Source organism: Protomyctophum bolini, assembly GCF_963924005.1.
Source record: "Protomyctophum bolini genome assembly, chromosome: 2".
Taxonomy (NCBI): Eukaryota; Metazoa; Chordata; class Actinopteri; order Myctophiformes; family Myctophidae; genus Protomyctophum; species Protomyctophum bolini.
This window is the reverse complement of record NC_137863.1, coordinates 10,184,926-10,206,171: the sequence shown is the minus strand read 5'-3', so window position 1 is coordinate 10,206,171 and position 21,246 is coordinate 10,184,926. Positions and strand designations below refer to the sequence as shown.

Genomic DNA, 21,246 nt, shown 5'->3' with positions numbered 1-21,246 from the left:
TGACATCTGTGTAAATGAAAGCTTCTACCAAACCTCATGTCACGGTATATTTATGCGACTTATTGTTATTCTCTCAATATGAACAAAGACATTACACACCAATGTGCACTAAATTGTCTATTTTCTGTGCACCATGATTCTCTTTACCAGTAGGTTCAAACATCCCAGCTGATTCCGAAATGCAGCAGAATATTACATGTGGAGTAGACAGAGCATTGATCATCTGCGGCCCTTGGTCTGTGGAGAAAGACCAACCCAAGCCTCTATGTTCACTGCTGCCGTCATGGTCTGTGGAGAAAGACCTACACAAGGCGCCTCAATGTTCACTGCTGTCATCTTGGTCTATGGAGGAAAACCGACCCAATCTTCTATGTTCACAACTGCCATGGTCTGTGGAAAAAGACCAACCCAAGCTTCTATGTTCACAGCTGCCATCTTGGTCTGTGCAGATTGAGGAAGACCAACCAAAGCCTCTATGTTCACTGCTGCCATCTTTGTCTGTGGAGAAAGACCAACCTAAGCCATTATGGTCACTGCTGCCATCTTCCAAAGGCAACTGTTCAGTTTATGAACTGAGTCAGTCATGCACATCGATTAGCAGGAGCAAGTTCAGCATCAACACATCTACAGCCCAGACCCAGCAGTCAGATGTGGATGGTAAGAACACTAACCATTTAACCATTAACCGTCCCTATTTTGGGCATGTCATTATAGGAGGAAAAAAAATGCAGATCTACAAGCTCATAATGTGTCAAGTTAATTGTGAGCTTGTAGATCAACTATTTTCACCATGGGTTGTACAACAAAGTATATGGGGCTTATGTGGTTAACTCTGGATGACACAAATACATTTATATTTTGAGATCAAACAATAAATTTCTCTTAGATTTGTTCAATGTATTCAGCTCTTCTTGTATAGTCTGTCCACTCTCCTGTTCACAACCTTTCTTTCTTTCCATGAGATCCATGTGCATCCTTCCTCTTGGCATGCCTGTTCTGCCAGCCACTGGACTGTATGTGGGCCTCAGTGAGAGGGTGTAATGTCTGTCTAACGACCCTGTGTGGCTGTGAGAGTGCCACGCTGGAGCCTTTAATGGGCACGCCTTACCATGCCAACTGTTGTAGCTGTCTGGGAGAGTGCACCTGCTTATGTGACTGTCTGTGTGAGTGCTGTATACAGGCTACAGAGTGTCTGGACCTGGCCATGGAAATATCTCAAATGCTCTTCCATTAACCACTAGCAAATAAACATATTTACACAAGGAAGGATGCCACTCCTTTATTTCACAAAACATGTCTAAAAGCCATTTTGGCAAGACAAAAAAAAAACATGATGCCTGTCCTGAATAAGTGTAGGAACTTCTATGATGAACAGTCCATTTAGCACTCAATATAAATGTGCCAGTTAGGGTTAAGTAATGGAAAACTTTGGGTAGCACAACTAAGAGTGACTAAAGAGCTGTTGAAAACCTTATGGGACCAGGTGCAAAACAATTAGCAGCACATCTTCATTTTACAGTTAATTGAGAGCAGTGAATAACTTTGACCATCAAATCTACTGGGATGAAACTGCAATCCCTTCAAAGTGCCTCTAAGTGGAGGATAAGTGGAGTGGATGTATAGAAATGGTTCTAATTTCTTATCTGTAATGCCAAATTTATGCTCTGTAGTACAAGTACGACAGTGTTGTGGACAAAAGAAAAACAGATCTATAAGCTTCCATGTATGTCGATGAGTTGTTAGCTATATATATTAGCTATTGTATAGCTATAATATTAAAGCTAGTTTTGGTCTGCAACACTGTGATGTATACAGTATAAATCGGGCTCTAGGAAGCAACCAATCAATGACAGAACAAATGAACGTAACAATAGTAACAATAGAAAATCAACAGAACCATCCACTATAAGAGTAATTCACAACTCATCTGCTGTAAGATGGTAGTGTAGTATTTATATTCTGCTTTCATATACTTGTTTTCATATTTTCACAGCTCACAATATACTATAAAATTCAAGTGTCACTTTTAAAAGATTTGTTAAAAAAAGCGAATTCATTAGTGAAACTGTGCACAAACACATCCATGTTAAAAACAAAACAAACAACACGTGGGTAATTCTTCTGCAAAACACATTCAACATAAGCAGGTACATACTGTTGTATTCAATGCCGTTCCAATGGTAATGGCTGTCACACAGAATATTTTGTTTTAGGTTTCACACAACAAACAGAACTCAAAATGAAAGACTTGAGGATAGTGGTTGCTTTAAAGATGGCCAAAGCCCCCCTAGTTCATACAATAATGATTAATAATCCATTCACATATTTAGTCCAATATACACTTCAGCAAAAATGTTGTTAGACAAAAATTACCCTTTCTTCAGAAAACAGGTAATTTCTGTATGTTGCACAACACCTTTTTCTGAAGCATAAATTAGGCTTAGCCTTTACTGTGAGTACAAAAAAACAAAGCCTTCCTATCAATGAGATTGATAGACTTTGTACACTGACTCACAAAAACACAGCTGTTATTCAGGAGAAAGTACTTGTCAATTGTCAATCTAGTAGAAAATATCAAATGCTCTACAGTACTATAATAAAATGGCATATTCTGCATTTTTAGGTTATACTTACAAGCAGTTCTATTCACTTAAAATTGATCGTAATCAAAAATAAAATGCAGAAATATATTTCTGGCTACTCTGAATGGTTGTCCTGCTTTGGCTAACTAGCTGCAGCAGCAGAGAGATTCCTCTCATTTATTATTGTTTGTTAAATGTAAGCAACATGGGTGTCAGGTCTTGACTCAGTATTACAATGGACATCTTTCATAAAATGCATAGACTACCATAAAATAAGGTGCAATATAAATGTTATAAATGTAAATCAAAGTTAAATATTCTCCGATGTTAATTATTACTTTGCAAATGTGTGCCAATTCACTTTATGGATATCCCTTTGGTTAACATAATGCCAAATAATGCTTTGGCGGAAAAAAAATCACACGACATGTTGCTCAACAGAAACAATTTGCATAACACTTTCCTGAATAAATTAACCTTTAGTCAGAAAACCCCAATGAAAATGAGCATGCACTTGCTGCCATTAAACCCTGATTCCAGTCAGTAGAAAAAAAGGGGGAAAATATATAGGCCATGTACAGTATATATACATACCAGAGGTTGCGTTAGTCCGGTAATTGTCGGTTATGACCGATTGTTTATGACAAAGACCGGAAAATATAATCTCTCCAGACATCCTGACTGGTTGACAATGACACAGCAGTTCATTATAATAATCATCACCACAAACCTGGCACATTTCAAATCCTCTACTTCTCAAGCTCTCTCGCCCACAAACACATATACTCGCTATTAAGTTACACATATTTCCTGGTAAGTGATATTTTTTGATGAAAGCAAAATCTTTTTTTGTTAAAAGTTGAAAGCACTATATTCTGATAGTGATCATTGCTATAGAGTGTTTGTTCGGTTACAGGGGTCCCCCTGTCTCTCCAGCTCTTTAATAAACAGAAAATATATTTTCAGGATGGCTACACAATTTCAGCCAATCATGAGAGCATAATAATAATAATAATAATAATAATATATCAGCTTAATTCTTAGTGTTCCAGTTCCAAATTTGTCTGCTTTGTTTGTGTCATCACTTCCAATCTGTATGTACTGAGTTATCTTATCCTGATTGGATACAATTGGTAGGCTGACCTGAACATTATATGTTCTATATAATAAAGAGGTGGAGTGACAGCTGGAGAATCATGTCACTGAACAAACATTTTATAGCTATTCAACACTTATTTTAATCAAAGAAAATCCCTTACACTACCTTTAATAATAACCTGTGTAAAATGTGCTGCATTGGGAGGTTAACAGGAGACACTTTATTGTAGGTTTCTGGTCTAGAGGGCTGGGTCGCGGCGGGGATTTGCGCACGCCCTGATTGGATCTCACCGGTCTGTCCCAGCCCCGGCCCCTCCTCCCCCCTAGTGCAGTGCTACGTCACATAATTTGGAGCGATGCCCACCCGGAAGGGTTGACTCCCACTTCTAGCCCAAAGCGGCCAATGTGTTCCTCCAGGCTTTCATTTTTTGCACGGACGAAAATGAAAGCCTGGGTATCGAGGCTACTTTATTGTGAGAGTTGTTGCTGTAAAGTTGTCGTTGTTATCGATGGAGTCGAAATGGCAGAGCGCCTGTCAGGATATAAAGTTTGTATTCAAAACAAGTTGTATCATTACGAGTTAGAATAGGTCATTTTCCAACGAGAGGGCACTGGTGAGTAAAATTGGCAAGTTGTCCTACCACAAACAACAATGCACATGCATTTGAAGATTAAACATCCAACACGGATGCCCAAAGACTCTTCACAACAGCTATCCACACTGCGATGGTCACATCCAGGTGAAACAACGTTAATTATAAAACATTACCACTTGGACTGAAAAGCTCTGAGGAGACTACAAGTCTCACAAATGCTTAATCATCTATCACAGGGGTTCCCAAACTGTGGTGCGTGCACCCCTTATGGTGCGCGAACGCCCTCTAGGCCGCGTGCGTGACATGAAAAGGGTAATTCTGGTTATTTAGCACAAAGAGCAAAATCCGGGAAAACACTGTTGTAAGGAGATGTATAGAGCAGCTGTGGGCGTATACGGCAGCTGCATGCATGTCTCAGACATTCTGTGATTATTTGCCATAATCATATAAAATAAATTATCATTTTCTGCCAAATATAACAAGACTTAGCGTTGGGGGGTGCGTCAGCTAGGTCAGGAGGTAACAGGGGGCGCACGGCCAAAAGAGTTTGGGGACCGCTGATCTATCCCAAAGCTGTACCAATCAGACACACGGACAGCAATCACTGCCTATTAGCTACACCACTATAACCTGTGAGTAGCCTATAATATATTGCCTCAAAAGGTCAGCTGAGCCACATTATGAAGGGTTAATCTGAAGGGCCCATTTTGATGCAGTGCCCTTTGATTGGAAAATATGTTCAAACGCAATTGATTGCGGTAATGCGAGAGTGCGTTATAGCAACACCAACTCGCAATGTATTATTGAGAATTCATTACGGATGGTTGTGCTCAATGCATGTGCTCAATGCATTGATAATGGTCACTTATTAATGTATTTGTGCACGATGAACCTGTGTGTGTGTATATGTGTACGGTATATATATATTTGTATATTACTCATTTATGTTCAAATAGTTCAATCTAAAATATCATCGTGTCACTCGCTCCCCATCTGAAGCCTTTAAGCTGCATTTACGCACCTGCTCGTCATTAATACATAAAAATCCTTAAAATCCTAGCACGACCTCTGACACACACACACACACACACACACACACACACACACACACACACACAGCGTATACTATAGATAGTGAGTGTGTGTGTGTGCGTGTGCATACAGATACACATACACACACATATACTGTATGTACAGTATACACCCACCCACACACGCACGCACACACATAAATATGGAATCTCTTAATTTGTCATGCCAATATTAATAAAAATAAACCTCAAGGCTTTCATCCCTAAAATTATAAATAGTAAATTCAAGCGAACTTCTCTTACGTTTGTATTTTATATTTCTCTTAATTATTAATTATCTGAAGGAAAACTAAAAAAGGACTTGAGAATGAATTAATCTTATTGCTAAGCCCATGCCCCATTCCTCAACATTCCATCTTCACAAGATTGCATTTATGAGCCAAACAATCATCTGAGCAGATCCAAGTATGAACATAAGTAGAGCAGAAAACTTAAGAAGATAATGTATTTCCTGCTGATACAGGAATCACAGTTTTGATCCTACTGTTGGCTACTACTCCAAGTCTTACTCATCGTCTCCAAGGACAGACTGCAGGCTGCAGACTGCATTCTTGTCCCTAAATCCATTGTCCTTCTGTCCATGGGACTACTACTTTGACCTTGTCACAAGTCTTCGTCCATATCAAGGCTGCTCCTACGACTGCTCGTTGCGTTGGAGGCACCGGGTGACAAAGGAGAAAACAGTGCCTGTTCTAGTACCACGCCCTCCGGAGACAGGGTGCATCCGTCGTCCATGAGAATGTCCCCCAAGCCCACATCTGGGTAGAGTGCTGGGGCAGAGGGGTCATCTAGCTCAGCAAAGCTCAGGCTACCCAGATCCAAGGGACTGCTGATGGTGACACCAGCGGGGGAGTCCGAGGAGGGCGGGGAGAGGAAGGAGGCGGGGATGGATTGTCCCATGGCTGATGATCCCAGATTTAGGAGGTTCTGGGAGGCTCCTCCCGCACTGGGCAAAAGAGGCTGGCCACTCTGGGATACCTGCAGTTGATGGAGCAGGGACGGATCCGAGCTCAGCCCAGACATAGTGGAGGTTGAGAGGCCGTGGAGCCGTGCCTGCATCTCCAGTTCCTGAGCAAAACACCAACAGAGGGCGCTATAGATCTCACGGCCTTATGATAGGCTGTGTGCCTTTAACTATTTCCCTGAATTGAGTAGATCTTTGTACATTAACCTCTAAATCCTGACCTAAAAGTTTGCTGAAAAACAAATTTTCTTTTTTTAAATGTATGTTGCTATATACTGTACATATAATAGATGTACAAGGGAATTCCCGGATTGAAAGTTACGTATAGGGCTTCCCAGTCTAAATGGGTTAATTCACAAAACACCACAATTATGTCCACTTGTCTGCAGAGGACGCACCAAATCTCTGTGTTTGTAGGGGTGTCGGTCCCTGATTGGTCAACACGACCCGTCTGCTTAAAGGGGAATACCACTCATTTTCAACATTGAACTATGTCATTACTATACATCACGTCTGTGTACTCTGCAGGCCAAAGAGTACACCGACATGATGTCACTGATCACAGTGGAGCTACAGGGGTAGAGTGGGGTAGAGTGCCTGGATGGGAACCGCAAGGTTGCCAGTTCGAACCCGGGCTCCCCCAGAGTTACTGTCGAAGTGTCCTTGAGCAAGACACTGAACCCCTAATTGCTCCCGATGTGCTAGTTGGTGCCTTGCATGGTTTCCGCTGCCATTGGTGTGTGAATGGGTGAATGTAATGCACAATCTATGTAAAGCGCTTTGGATAAAGGCGCTATATAAATGCACCATTTACCATTTACATGACCCCAAGTTCTACACCTCCAGTTCTAGGTTAAACAGAAGGGGGACTTATTTTATTATTCCCACACAACAAGTTATATTACACATGGTAAGAAATGTGTCCTCACCCCTGTATAAGTGTGAGAACATGTGGGATGAGGTTGAGACTCCAACATGTCAGACATCATGTAAAATGACTACAACATAATGTGTAACTTATGTTGGTTATGTAGTCCCGACTTGCATTGTTCCCAGCTTGTGTGGCTCCCGAGTACACTGGCACCCAAAGGGCTTTATTCAAATATGTTTTGAATAACAATGGCAGTCGATTTCTCACCTGGATACGTAGCATAAGACTCTGGTTTGCATGCTCTAGCTTTTTCTGCCGCATCTCCACCTCCTTGGCTCTCTGTTGCTCCTTCTGCAACTTCCTGATGTAATCTACGGAAGCTTTCAGAATGGTGCCTTTGTTCCACCGCTGCTCCCTGTAATAAGTGGCAGCAAATGTTGCAGCAGTGGCAGGGAAAAGTAAAAACAACAAAAATAACAATATGGGCTCTTAACCCATTCTGACCTGAGATCAAATTCATACGAGGTTTCCACTGGACACACACTGGTCTGATGAACCCATTCTGACCTGAGATCAGATTCTAAAAATGTCAGTCGTTCCTTAGATTTTTCAAAAATAGCAGACCTACAAGCTCGTAGCGCGCCACTCGGTGGCGCGCTATGAGCTTGTAGATCTGCTATTTTTCAATAGCTAAAGCATGACATGATGCTAACACCAAAATGGGTTCCCGTTCAGAATGGGTTAATCCAGGGCGATTTACATTAAGCAAGAACAAAAAAACCATGGCAATACATCACAGACATAAAAAGTAGTTATCATGAATCATACGTAAGCTAAGAACGTAACAGTGGAATATCAATATAATGGAACTATGCATGTATACTTTATAGTGCTATGTCTACATAGAAATGCTATAAGTCTACATAAAAATGTCGGGGCTAGGGCAAGTGCTACGGGCCATGATGGAGTCTGAAGAGGTGGGTTTTCACTTTCAGACTACGGCGGAAGGTTGGGAGCTACTACCTACTGTACTACTACTACTACATACAGTTCAAGGATTATTCAAATGGTTTGGTTACTCAGAATTTAAAATAATTGGCCGAAGGCATGGGGAGAGTATGTTTCGTTTGCTATGCAAAGTTATCCTGAGAGCAAATTAACAAGACATCACTCACGGGTCACTAGACTTCGGTATCATAGCTCCCAGCTCCTTTATGCGGTCATTAATGTTGAATCTCCGCCTCCTCTCAACTGTACACAAGCAGGAGTAACCAGGCAGTTGGGAGAAAGAAGGAACAGTACAATTTTACTTCCACATCTAAGAAGTAGTCAGACATTAGTGGGGTAAAGAAAATAGGGAAATGATACAGACAACAAAATGTTTGCTCTTTAGTCTTTCAGACAAAGTACATGTTGCATTCTCACTGCAACATGTGTGTGGGTTTGAATCTGGCTGAGTGACATGTGTTACACAATTTGCTGGTCTCCACTGTCTGCCATTACAAAAATGTAAAGGCCTTAAAGGATCTATTCTAAACAAAAAATAACTTACTAAGGTTATGGTTGTCTTTCTTCTGCCTTTCTTTCACTAGAGCTTTGGCATCAGTATCTGAAAAACAAGTTCTTGTGAGGTTGTCGGTTTCTGAAAAGCATGCATCCACAAATAGTAGAATAGGTATAAGTTTATATATATTTTTACTGTACCAGTGAATTCCCTTTTAATGTTTGGAAGATCAGCAGGGCACGAGTTGCTGGCAGTGAGAGTAGGTGTTTCCATTCCAGGGCTATGGTAGACATCCAATAGATTCCCAGGGAGCTACAAGAAACACGTATTGTTGTATTATAGGCAATCAAAATGGACAATGAATCACAATAAAGAAAAGTCCTGATAGTGAGAAAGAATGCTACTTGTATTCTTAATTCCTCTATGGTTAATGCAGAATTATTGTTTAAGAAAATAGACCTCTGCAGAACCAGAACAAAGGCTTACAATAACATTTAACATGTGCATTCAACATTAACTAGCCTGCCTCATGCCAAAATATTTTGATACATGCAAGGTAAGAAAGTATTTTAAAATATTGATGCATATAAACCACATAGAGCAGTTCTCAAAATGTACTATAAATGACACTTTTCTCAATGTTCACACACCAAACTATGAATGTCCAACTATGATGTCCAAATCATAAGATATTTACCTTACATTGCTTCTTTCTCCTTTCATCCAACAACAAAACCATAATCCTCATTTTCCGTTTTCTGTCAAAATGTATACAAGCCCCTTTTCTTTGACAAAACTAGCAGCAGGTCAATTGATAATTTTGAAGAGCACAACATTCTGTTATGCTTCTCTCCAACATGCCTCCACTGATAGCCTACCCCGCCCAGCAAACACTTCCCTGACGAATAGTAACTGAGTGCCAAAAGTATATATTTACTCCTACAACACTGAACATTCATTTCAGAATTCCACATCGAACAGAGCCATTCCACTCAAAGAACACTATCCTATATATATGCAATGATACTATACTATTCATTAACACCATTCATTATAGCAAACGACATTTATAGAAGGAACGCATAGCCTGTGACGGCAGCTTAAGACATGTAATGATGGTCTAATAATATACATGTTGTCCATACCGTGCTAGGCAATTGAAGACCTGAATCAATTAATGACATGATGTCATCATTGAAGCTTGATTCTAGACTAATGATGTTGTCGATTACATCGTCAAGCTGGAAGGAAAGCAGAGCAAAAAAAACACAACGAATTTTAAACAAATTGTTAATTTGTATACACCTTTTTTCTCTCCATAAAATGGCCTTAAATGTAATGTATATAACCGTTTAGGTTAAGGGCTAATCATAAAGGAGGGAACAGTGTGTAAGTGAGGTGCTGATATCATTATGCTGTTGGTGCAGTATTTATCATCATATTGTGACACCAGGCCAACAAGAGTAAGATGACAGAAGAAGGCATGCATCGTCAGAGTGGGACCTTCGGCAAATCATTACAGAACAAACTAAAAGTACTCCTCGGAGCAGGTCTCCGGCTCCGCCAGGTCAGGTAGGCTATTGTGGGGCAGTAATGTTCAGAATTCATGACTACAGACATTGGGCTGTATTTTGCGTGTCTTAAGTACCAGGTCTTATTACTTCACTTAAGACCTGGAGGCGTGATCAATGCCATTTGGCTATTCTGAGTGGCCAAAGAGCATTGACCACGCCTCCAGGTTTTAAGTTAAGTAATAAGACCTGGTACTTAAGAAACGCAAAATACAGCCCAATGTGTCTATTGTACCGATTTGGGTGATATTGGACAAAATGTACGAGTAATATAAAAAAGAAAATAGCAAAAATCTGCCTTGTGGTGGCGTAATAATAGGCTTATATGAAAAGGGTGGCATTTCTGCCTCTGCCTTTCAAAACGCCTTTCTTAACCAATCAAGATGGAATATGAAACCTCTGACAGATCCGTCTTGATCGCGACTATAGTGATAATGTGTCCGATTTGCGTTATGTTTGGATGAAATCTGTATGAGGCCTGGTGGAGACAATAAATCACAATTGAGCAAGAACTGAACAGTACGTTAGACATTTAACTTCCGTAAAAGGACTAAAGAGGATGTGGAACCTTTTTAGAGCAACACACCCCACTGAAGATGAATAAATGTACCAATGGTACATACTTCCTCTTTGTTGGATCCAAGGTTGAGCAGAGCCATGGGACTGTTGGGAACACTGCTAACACTGTTAGCTGTAGGACCCATCTCTGGGGCTGAACTGGACTGTGGCACGGGGGAAACCACCAGGGTTTGAGTGAATACTTTGTTTCCCAGAGTGGTGGACAGATACTGCTTCAGCTGATGCCTCTGCGTCTGCTGGATGTGGTACTTAGTGGGGTTCTCCAGGTGGGATTGCACCTAAAAATAAAAAAAGTTAGAAAATCAGTCTAATAATTTTTTTTAGCAATAACACACAAGGGACTGTCGTATATTGTGATACCACATCTACTGGTGTTGTTGGTGTGACATGAACCGCAGGGAGTACCGTAAATGGCTGAATCTGATTCTGAAACAAAAACACTATAGTTGCTAACTGAACCTCCCCATCACAGCATAATAGTGGTTCCAACACTTCAGAAAGATATATTGACAGAAAGTAGCTCATAACATGTAGAGTGGATTATTATGAAACAAAAACTTTGCAGATAGAAAGAGGATAATTAAAGCTTTTCCGTACAGCTGCAATGTTAGTGAGTTTAACATTGTTTAATACAATCAGATAGGACTTTTATGTTTGGATGTACAGTATGGGTTGTCAAGGGTTGGCGTCGCAACTCTAGATTCCAGATATTAAAAAATAGAATCTAGAGTTGCTTGCGGGCTAGGTTATCATAATTATACAACACAGCTTCCATGTGTTACTATCGGGGAGTTCCAACTTGACCAAATATAATCAGCATTGAACATAAAAGAATATTATGCAAAGCTCTAAATAACACTAATGTTGCCAGCCACTTGTGTCAACGTTTGTCAATGTTTAATCATTAAAAAAAAGTGTACAAAAAAGAAGCTTACTTTCAGCACTTCCACGGGCACCTGTGCTGGAGGTGGACGAGCGGCGTTTGGAGGCAGAGTGACAGAGATAGCTGGAGTGGAGTCAGAAGGCTTGAGCTGAGAGACAGAGGCCTGATGCTGGGCCTCACGTCTCTCCTGCTCCTGGGCCTGCTCCCGCATCAACTGCTGCCGCATCAGAACACGTGACGACATGGCGAGTGTATGAATGAAACAAGATCTAGGGATGAAACTGAAAGACAAGTGCAAACAAAAAAAGCTGAGCATGTAAATCGGCTATTTTCAGTAGGACCAAAGACAGGGCTGACCCTGACCAAGCTTACTAAATGTAAAGGTTTTAGTGATGGGAGATTAATTGGTATTGGCCGATTCTAGTTGTTTTTAGATTCATTGGCATCGGTTCGATTAATCAATCAGACTGATTAATTAATCGGTCTGATTAATCGGTCTGTCTTTACAGATAAACAAGCCCAAAGTAACAGCTTGAACAGATCTACGAGCTCACAATATTAAATATAAAGGTATTTAAGTGAAATCTGACTTGCCTAAGCCTGCAGTGCAGACACCCTGTTACATGTATTTTTCAGAATGGACAAAATTATTATAATTTTTCAATACAGAATGAGATCATATCGACATCGGTGATATCGGTTATCGGCCATAACAGCAATGAATTACATCGGATATCGATATCGGCCAAAATGTCTCATCGGCACATCATCTGCACACTTGGGCACACTCATCGGCACACTGAAATATAATTTTGCTCAACTAAGAACCTTTTCACAGCAGATATTTAGCTAATAGCTAAAGGTAATCACTGTTGAACTGAGTCTTAGTTATTACTGTGTACTAGTCTAGCATGGACAGCTTGGATAACGGAGAACTCGCAAGTTTACCAAGTCGCCACGGCGAAAATTCTTCATCAATGTCTTCATCAGTGTAGTATGTCAAACTCACAGATGTTATAGTTCATTTCCAAAGTGATCTAATTATTTCCTGCAATTAAATGGTCAGCTACATGATGATAAAAAGGTGAGTATGTGAATACCAATGATCTAGTGTTAACTCTAAACAACTATCCTCTCTCTCTCAATTCAATGCAATTTAAATGAAGGTGAAGTAAAACTAAAATGCACTAAATCGCGGTGAGTTGGTAAACAGGCGAGTTCTCCGGATACCAACAGCTTCTGTACAGTAGACTTCAAGCTGGCACACATAGAAATACAAAAAGTAAACACAACCACAAGTAATGCCATTAACTTCAGGTGCATTATACCCGTCAAAAAAGCCTATTGGGATCAATCAACAATAACATTATTATTAATGAGGCAAGAAAATATATTGCCTGTAATAACAGGCAATAGATGATTGTTACAGTCACAACTTTAATACAACCAAAGGCCAAGGGTCATTTTCAAAGCAGATAGTTTGACATGCCATAGAAGGGTAAACACAGCTAAAGCCTGGGCCAAACGGCTTTTTCTTATGTGATTGTGTGCTGTCAGACCATGTTCGAGGTTACTGTCCATGCTGGTCACACAGTTACAAATAAATTAACAAATCTTCTCTAAAAAACTAAAAACGAAATCTATGTCGCCACTTTTGATTGATTGATTGGTTTGGTTTTACAGTTTGCAGAATTACAGTACATTTCAAGTACAACTCAATACAATTGAGCTGCATTTCCCCATCTATATGACACATCAACGAAAACAAAAACTAGTCTAGTCAGAAAACTAGTCCTGAACCTATTATTACAGACCAAACAGACAAATCCACACCTCCTCCTGTTCCAACATGTTATTCAAATTTGGTCGGGGTGGGGGTGTCACTAAACCAACGCCACCATGTTTTTTTCCATTAACTTCCCCATGTCATGGTGCTAATCCACAGACACGAGCACCTTAAAGGTAGCTGGTTGTAATGTGTATGTTAGCTTATGTCTATTGACAGCGGCCTACTGGTTAACGCGCTTAACAGGCTGAAGCTAATGTTGGTGTTATGATTTGATTTTAAAATGTCACTTATTAATAATCTGCAAGTGTCACAATACGCGTTTATTTATCACTTTCTAAACAAGTTTATCACATTTACTGAGCTTTACATAAATGTCGACCAGATCGATGAAACGAGCGGTGTTATCACTATCAGCTAGCTAAAGCAAAGCGAAAATAGGAAGTGGCGTTAATGAAACTAATGTTAGCGTAAATTAGCTATGTAATTACTATGTAATTATTTAGAGTAAAAGAGTAACGTACTGTGGTGGTGTATCTGTGCAACTTGACCACTTCTTCCACTAATCACCCAAATCCTCCGCTTTTTTAGCCATTGTGTTTGTTATTCGATGTGACTAAAGTGTTGAAACAACGGCACTGTAACTGTACTGCTCCGTGTTGTTTACTAGTCCACACTGAGGTCATTTGACGCACGTCACCCGGAAATGTTTCATATCCATGGGATAGGTTACGTGGTCGTCAAAATAAAACTAAACTCTCATGCGTTATAATTGATGAAAGGCAGGGTATTCTACTGTAGATATCACACGAACTGAGTCCATTTAAAAAATGTAATGATAATATAGAACTTCGTTAGTTCCATCACTTCCATGATATTGATAATAGTTTTAATCACAGGGTAACGAAAGTACTGTCATAGACTGATATACAGCAATAGAGTAAAAGAATAATCTGCTCCTACAAATGTCATTTAAAAAATAAATATTTGTCACAATCTCTAATGTAATATTATAATAATTTCCAATCCAACCCTATCAAATGTCCCATAACCATAGTGTAGTTACTGTAGTAATAATTTCATAATGAACAGTATGTCCACCGAGTCCACTGCTAAGGAGACAGCCACAGGTTGACACTCCAGAGCTGTGCAACTACTGTCTGGATATAGTTTAGATAGGTTTTACATTACATTAAATGTCATGTAGCCTACTTCAGTATTCAGAACCTGCTACTATTAAAATTGTAATAAATATGTAAAATTAAAAATGTGTCATTGGACGTTTCAATCAAAACATATCTATTGCAAAGGAGTACATGGGGGATTTATGTTACTGAAGAAGATACAAAACAGATCCAGTCAATGGAGAAGTCATATGATCTTTTATTTTCATCAGTTTGTGGCAGTGGCTCAGGAGATGAGAGTGGCCGTCTGGGAACCGCAAAGTTTGTGGTTCAATCCCCACCTCCGTTTACAAATGTCCCCTTACTGTTCCAAATGAGAAGTTTGGTTTAGTCCAGTGTCGGTGTGAACCGTGTGAAAGGGTAAATGCGCACATAAGATAAAGGCACTAGCAGAGCATTTAGAAATGCAGACCATTCAAAATGTGAAGTTCATTGCAGATGTCAAGGTATCGGAGAGTTTGGTTGCAATTTTATCTGCAAGGAGTAAAACAAAAATAAATTGTTAACATAAATTAATTGGTAGAATAACAACTACTGGTATGACATGTCAATTCAAATGTTTAATACCTGCTCTTTTCTGTTTCTTTTTCCTCTTCTTGCTGGCAGCTAGGAGTGCCTGGCCCTGTTGAAGAGGGTCTACCTTCAAGATGTCCCTCAAATCCAGAGTCTTGACTGCAGCATCATCTGCAGAAACACCAGTCTTTGACTTCTGAGATTTTATCTCTACCGTCATTGGTCCAAACTATTTTGTAAAAAACAAAGGGAGAGAATAAAGGTGATATAAAAACCTTTTCAAAACCTAGAAAATGATAGGTGGTTTTTGCTAACCACCGACGTTTCAAAGAGTGCCATACCTCTGGGTCTTGTTGGTCTTCCATTGATTCTGGTACATCTTTAAATTCTTCCTCTTCTAGCCAATCATTCGTTTCTAAATCACAAGTTGGTTCATCCTGACCACCTTGAGTCATTCCAGCCGTTTCCATGCAGAATCCCATTTGGACATCCACACAAGATGATCCTGAAAGAGTTATTGTATACAAACATGTAACAATGTATGAGATTAATTACTAGTGCGTTTGGGGTCAAATTTATCAAGCCAAATTACCTTACATTTTCCTTTCTATCGCACAATGTTTTTATTAGATTTAGATCCCAGATGCAATGTAACAATGTGTCTTATGAATTGTCACTTTTATCAGAAATAACTGAGTCCTTCAGCATAATCTGTTCATCACCAACCTGCTAATACCTCCTGATTTCCCTTCTCCAGTTCATCCCAGTCAAATGCTTTGCCCATCTCTGTAACGATCTCTGCACTGATATGGGTGGGGAGTGTGTGCGTTTCTGGTGGATGGGTAAAGTAGCTGATCTTTCCCCTATACAACATAATGTACATGAGATGCCAACATTAGACCGCATTAGAAGAAAGTAGATTTTGTTATTTCAATGCTTGACATACAAATGGCAGCATTTTACAAACCCTGTCCAGTCCAATAAGACACTCTTTGCTGCTTTGTCGCGATCAGGTAGGCCTCCCTTTCTCAGCTTGCCTTGTCGTCGGGCAAGCAATGCCAAGAACTCAGGAGCTGTTTGGAAGTTTGGAACTCCGTAATGCTCCATGATCTTTGGATGGAACGTTGCATTTGTGACAATATGTACAATATATAATAAAGGCAGGTACCAGTTATGGCCTAACTTAAAAACAAAACACATACCTGTGCTTTATTACAGCGCCGCAATATAGCCTCTACTGGAGGTAGGGGATCCACAAGCTGTTCAATCTTTACACAGTTACGAAGAATCATTGCTGCATCGGTTGTTGAAGTTGCCATAACAATGCCGGGGCAGTCTAGAAGTTTAATGTGTTTGTCCAAATGCACCTCTTGAAGGCATCTAGAACAAATCAGATAATAGTAGTCGTACAAGGAGACATCACGCAGAGCTTTAGCAGTACATATCGCAGAATTTATACTTACTTTGTCACCCCAGGAGTGGCTCCAACACTGCATGCCCGGGCCCGTTTCAGACTGTTTATCAAACTACTCTTACCCACATTAGGAAAACCTATAAAACATTGATGGTTGGTCATTATACACTATACAGCATTAATATCCGTCTTGATTTTTGTAGAGCAACAATATGACAGATGAGAAATATGGCACTCACCTACAACACCCACAGTGATGGCCGTCTTTATGTCCGCGTTACGACAGTAGTTCCCCAGCAGTTTCATCAAACAATCTGCTCCAATGCAAGCACTGGTACCAAGGAGCTCTGATGTGGCTTTTGTCACAGATACGTTACTTCGCTGCTGCTCATGGAGGGAACAAACAAAACATATTAACCCATTCTGACCGGGCACCCATTTTGGTGTTAGCATCATGTTATGCTTTAGCTATTGAAAAATAGCAGATCTACAAGCTCATAGCGCGCCACCGAGTGGCGCGCTATGAGCTTGTAGGTCTGCTATTTTTGAAAAATCGAAGAACGACTGTGACATTTTTAGAATCTGATCTCAGGTCAGAATGGGTTGATCAGACCAGTGTGTGTCCAGTGGAAACCTCGTATGAATCTGATCTCAGGTCAGAATGGGTTAAAGGTTTAAGTGGATTGCACCTTCTGCATATGAATATTGCTCCATAGATTTAATCATACCCTCTAATAATAACAAAAAAAGGAATAACAGTTACAGTCCCTACGGTCACAACAAAGGCATAATGACTAAACTTGCATACCAAGTTCTTATTTTGCATCTGAGTGGAGGCTTTAAACGCTACAGTGGGAAACTCGTTGCGTAGATACTTGATCCATTTCTCTACAATTTCCTTTGACACCAGATCTATATAGAAACACAAAGTAAATGTTATTGAATAATAGGTAACTGGGATTGGATGAAATTCAGATGGACATAAAACCCTTGTAAAATCATCATGAAAGAAACCATGTTATGTGAATTTCTCCGGTCCACCTACCAATTTTATTAAGCACTAGAACTATTTTCTTGTTGGTTCCACTCTGGATGACTGCCTGCTCCACCTGAGGGCACCGGCAGCCAAGAGGGTCTCGTGCATCCAGAACTTCCAAAATAACGTCTGAGGCTTCAACCACCTTAAACAAAGAAAATGTTCATTTAAATAGTGACTACTACACTCAAATGATGTCAATTAAACCATACAAGAAAGTTGTAACTAGATTGACAGTTTACTTTAAATCAAGGTTTTAATTACACTTATTACAAAATGTATCAACAGCAACACTGGTCTTATAATGGCAAGAATATTATTATTAATACGCATGAAGAAAATGGGTTATTAAACAACACTATATAAAGTGTTCAACTTGTTGGACTTGTTGTTAGACCTGTATTAGATAGCTGTACCTACCTTTTTGAATTCTCTGTAATAAGCCTTTCTTGAACTTTCACTCTCAAAATTGACATGCTTCTCTAAATTCTGCATTTCCATCTCCTGCAAATATAAAGGAAAAAACGTATTACATATGCATTAAGTATTACTTTCTTGTGTCTCCCTTATTTAAAGGGGATAGAAATTACCTTCTGCTCAAACTGCCTTTGGCGCTGTTGAATATCATTTTGAAAGGTTAACAAGTTCCTTTTTTTCATCAGCTGTTGTCCTCTTGAGATTTTCTGCTTTTCTTGGAGGGCCTCGAGCTGAAAGAAAAAATAATAATAATCAAAACGCTTCTAATGAAGAAACAATGCAAAATCCTTTTAGTTAAAACAGAGATGAAGAGTGTCAATAAATCACCCGTTGCCTCCTGACGTCTTCTGAATTTCTTTGGTTGCCACGCCATGGTGATGACCGCTCTGCTGTATTTGTCTGACCAGAGGCATCACTCTTCCCTCCGTCTTGAGCCTAGAGGAGAAATGGCACACCAACTGTCTCAAAACTAGCATGTTGGGAAAACTGTGATTTTTTTCAAAATAGATCTGATAGTCTTGATCAATTTAAAAGGTTAGTACCAACTACCACCAACCAAGCAAGCATAATTCAATTATGGATAATCAACAAGAACTATTTTGAACCTGTACAGCTGTTCCATAGCTGTCTATGATTCATTGAAAATGGTGGACCCTGTGTAAACAAGTGTAATGCTTAAGAACCACACAGAACCCAGCTCCCACATTTGAGCACATTTGAAGCTCCCACATGCAGTGCATCATAACAATCGATTACCAGAACGTCCAGAAGGGCTCAAAACAATGTATTCCCACTATCACATGGTATCAACTTCATCTTATGTTTGCATACTTGTCTCTAAACAGTCTACTGTATTTATAAATAATGATCCAGTATGCCAAAGAGTAAGACTGTAGACAGCATGCTACTTCTGTTACAGTTACTGTACATCCATGGGCTCCTGGCTAACGTTAGCTACATGAGCAATTTACCTTTGGTTTTCCACGGAAGCCAAGGCGTTTCGCCCGTTTTTGTTCTGTAAAACAACACATGACAACATTAACTTTTAAATGGATATGGTCTGGCAATACATGTACGGTTTAAGGTTATATTCAATATAAAAGTAAGATTACGTACTAGCTTTAGACGTCATTTCACGTGCGGAGAGCTTGCGGCAAATGCGTTGACAGACACGTGCATTGAAATACGTAATTAACATCCGGTAAAAACTTCAAAATAAAATCTATGTCCCTACAAATAAATGGGTATTTACTTTTTATGATTGATTGATTGATTGATTGATTGATTAACAGTTTGCAGAATTCCAGACAGTACATTTCAAGTACAACTCAATATCTGTTTGGAAAGAAAAGAAAAGGGGGAAAGAGTTGTGTATGTGTAGACGTGTAGTAGGCTAAATCATTTGTGGAAATTAACAATTAACAACGGATTAGGCCTAATCTGTTTTGTGTTTTGAGTGGTGCAACCACTCCTATAGACAGCCAGATAAGTAAGCCTGGGAGGCTAATGTCTGACAGCTATGTCTGTCCCTGGGTCCCTGGCTGGCTGACTGGCTGTGTCCAGCACAAGTTTTGGTTGGTTTTCACCACCAAGTGTCACTGTTGCCCAGCCTAACACACACACACACACACACACACACACACACACACACACGCACGCACGCACGCACGCACGCACGCACGCACGCACGCACGCACACGCACGCACGCACACACACACACACACACACACACACACACACACACACACACACACACACACACACACACACACACATTACTTGGCCTCACCCCCCGAACCCACCTCACCCCTGCCCACTTTGACAGGCTGGGATGGCTTAGGGTCGACGACAGAGTACAGCATCTTGCAATGGGTCTGGACCACAAGATTCGATACACCACCAAGATACCCATGTACCTGTCTAAATACTTCCTTAATGTAAACGAAGTCCACACCCACAACACCAGAGGGAGTGCAACAAACCATGTACAACCCAGATTCGGCACAAACAAGGGACTAAATTCTTTTCGCTCCTATGCCACCAAAATGTGGAACGCCCTACCAACAGTCATTAAGACATGTGAATCCCTTGACTCCTTCAAAAGTGCTCTCAAAGCCGGGCACCTATACGGATGGCTGCAATTTGAAACTGGCCCTTGTAAAATCTGAATCCCCCCCCCCCTTTCCCCTCACTGTATGTATCTTTTCCCTTTTTGCTTCCTATATGATGAATTCCTGTTCTGTTCTTTAACTATATAGAAGTGTCTATTTGTATGTCTCTAAATGTTTTGATGAATTGAACAATGTGGACCCTGTTGTAAACAAGTGTAATGCTTAATTGGGTCGTCCACTCACAGTTAACAGTCTCTGTATTGAGTTTGTGCTTGAAATGTATTGTAATTCTACAAACTGTTAATAAATATTTCAATCAATCAATCAAATTAACATATTTTTTGGCAAAAAAGTGTCCCTTTAATATTAGATCATATATTCCGAGACGTTCCAAGGTCAGTGATGTCGATGTGTTTCCTCCAACTGGGCCTTGGTCTGCCCCGGGGTCTCCTCCCAGTGGGACGTGCCTCGAGGACCTCCCTATAGGGAGACGCCAGAGAGAAAAGATTGTTGTTGTTTTGTCACATAAAGATGGAATGAAACAAATACAAATACAGTACAGTACAGTACTGTAGAATCCCATTGGGTTCTCAGATTTTTATCTGCCAAAGTTGAACATGGTTTATGAAGGAGTATAGAGGAGACCTCTCTCTTTGATGTGGATACTTTTCAGCCCCGACCCCAAAATAATGCATGCCGTTGACTCAATGAATTAATTAATTAATTTCACTGTTCCCTTGTATTCTTTATATTTGGCCCTATATGCATATGTGTATGTTCATTGTTGTTGTTACTTAATGTTTTTAAATTGTTATGGCTTTTATATGGTTGTTTTGCTTTATTTTATTTACTGTTAAACAGTGTTTCTGCATAGCCATATACTCATATTTGTATAGACTGCTGGCAGAATGGGAGTATTAACATGGCCATCTTTCATTGGCTCATTGAAAGCCCAGCCCTTACCCTGTACTTAAAGACTTCCCCA

At 40.0% G+C, this 21,246-nt stretch overlaps 1 protein-coding gene across 1 annotated transcript; it reads right to left on the bottom strand.

Moving 5' to 3' along the window:
• Positions 1-1,904: 1,904 nt before the first annotated feature.
• Positions 1,905-19,332, bottom strand: LOC308335714 (uncharacterized protein). Its single transcript, XM_080792875.1, is given in 22 exon segments — positions 1,905-6,435; positions 7,470-7,617; positions 8,378-8,453; positions 8,755-8,811; positions 8,907-9,018; positions 9,852-9,947; positions 10,901-11,134; positions 11,792-12,027; positions 15,277-15,451; positions 15,564-15,727; positions 15,949-16,085; positions 16,190-16,413; positions 16,416-16,602; positions 16,686-16,773; positions 16,876-17,020; positions 17,445-17,548; positions 17,682-17,817; positions 18,093-18,176; positions 18,263-18,379; positions 18,477-18,584; positions 19,121-19,164; positions 19,266-19,332. Coding segments are annotated over 22 exon segments (3,153 nt in total). The 5' UTR covers positions 19,282-19,332; the 3' UTR covers positions 1,905-5,970.
• Between the last annotated feature and the right edge of the window lie 1,914 nt (positions 19,333-21,246).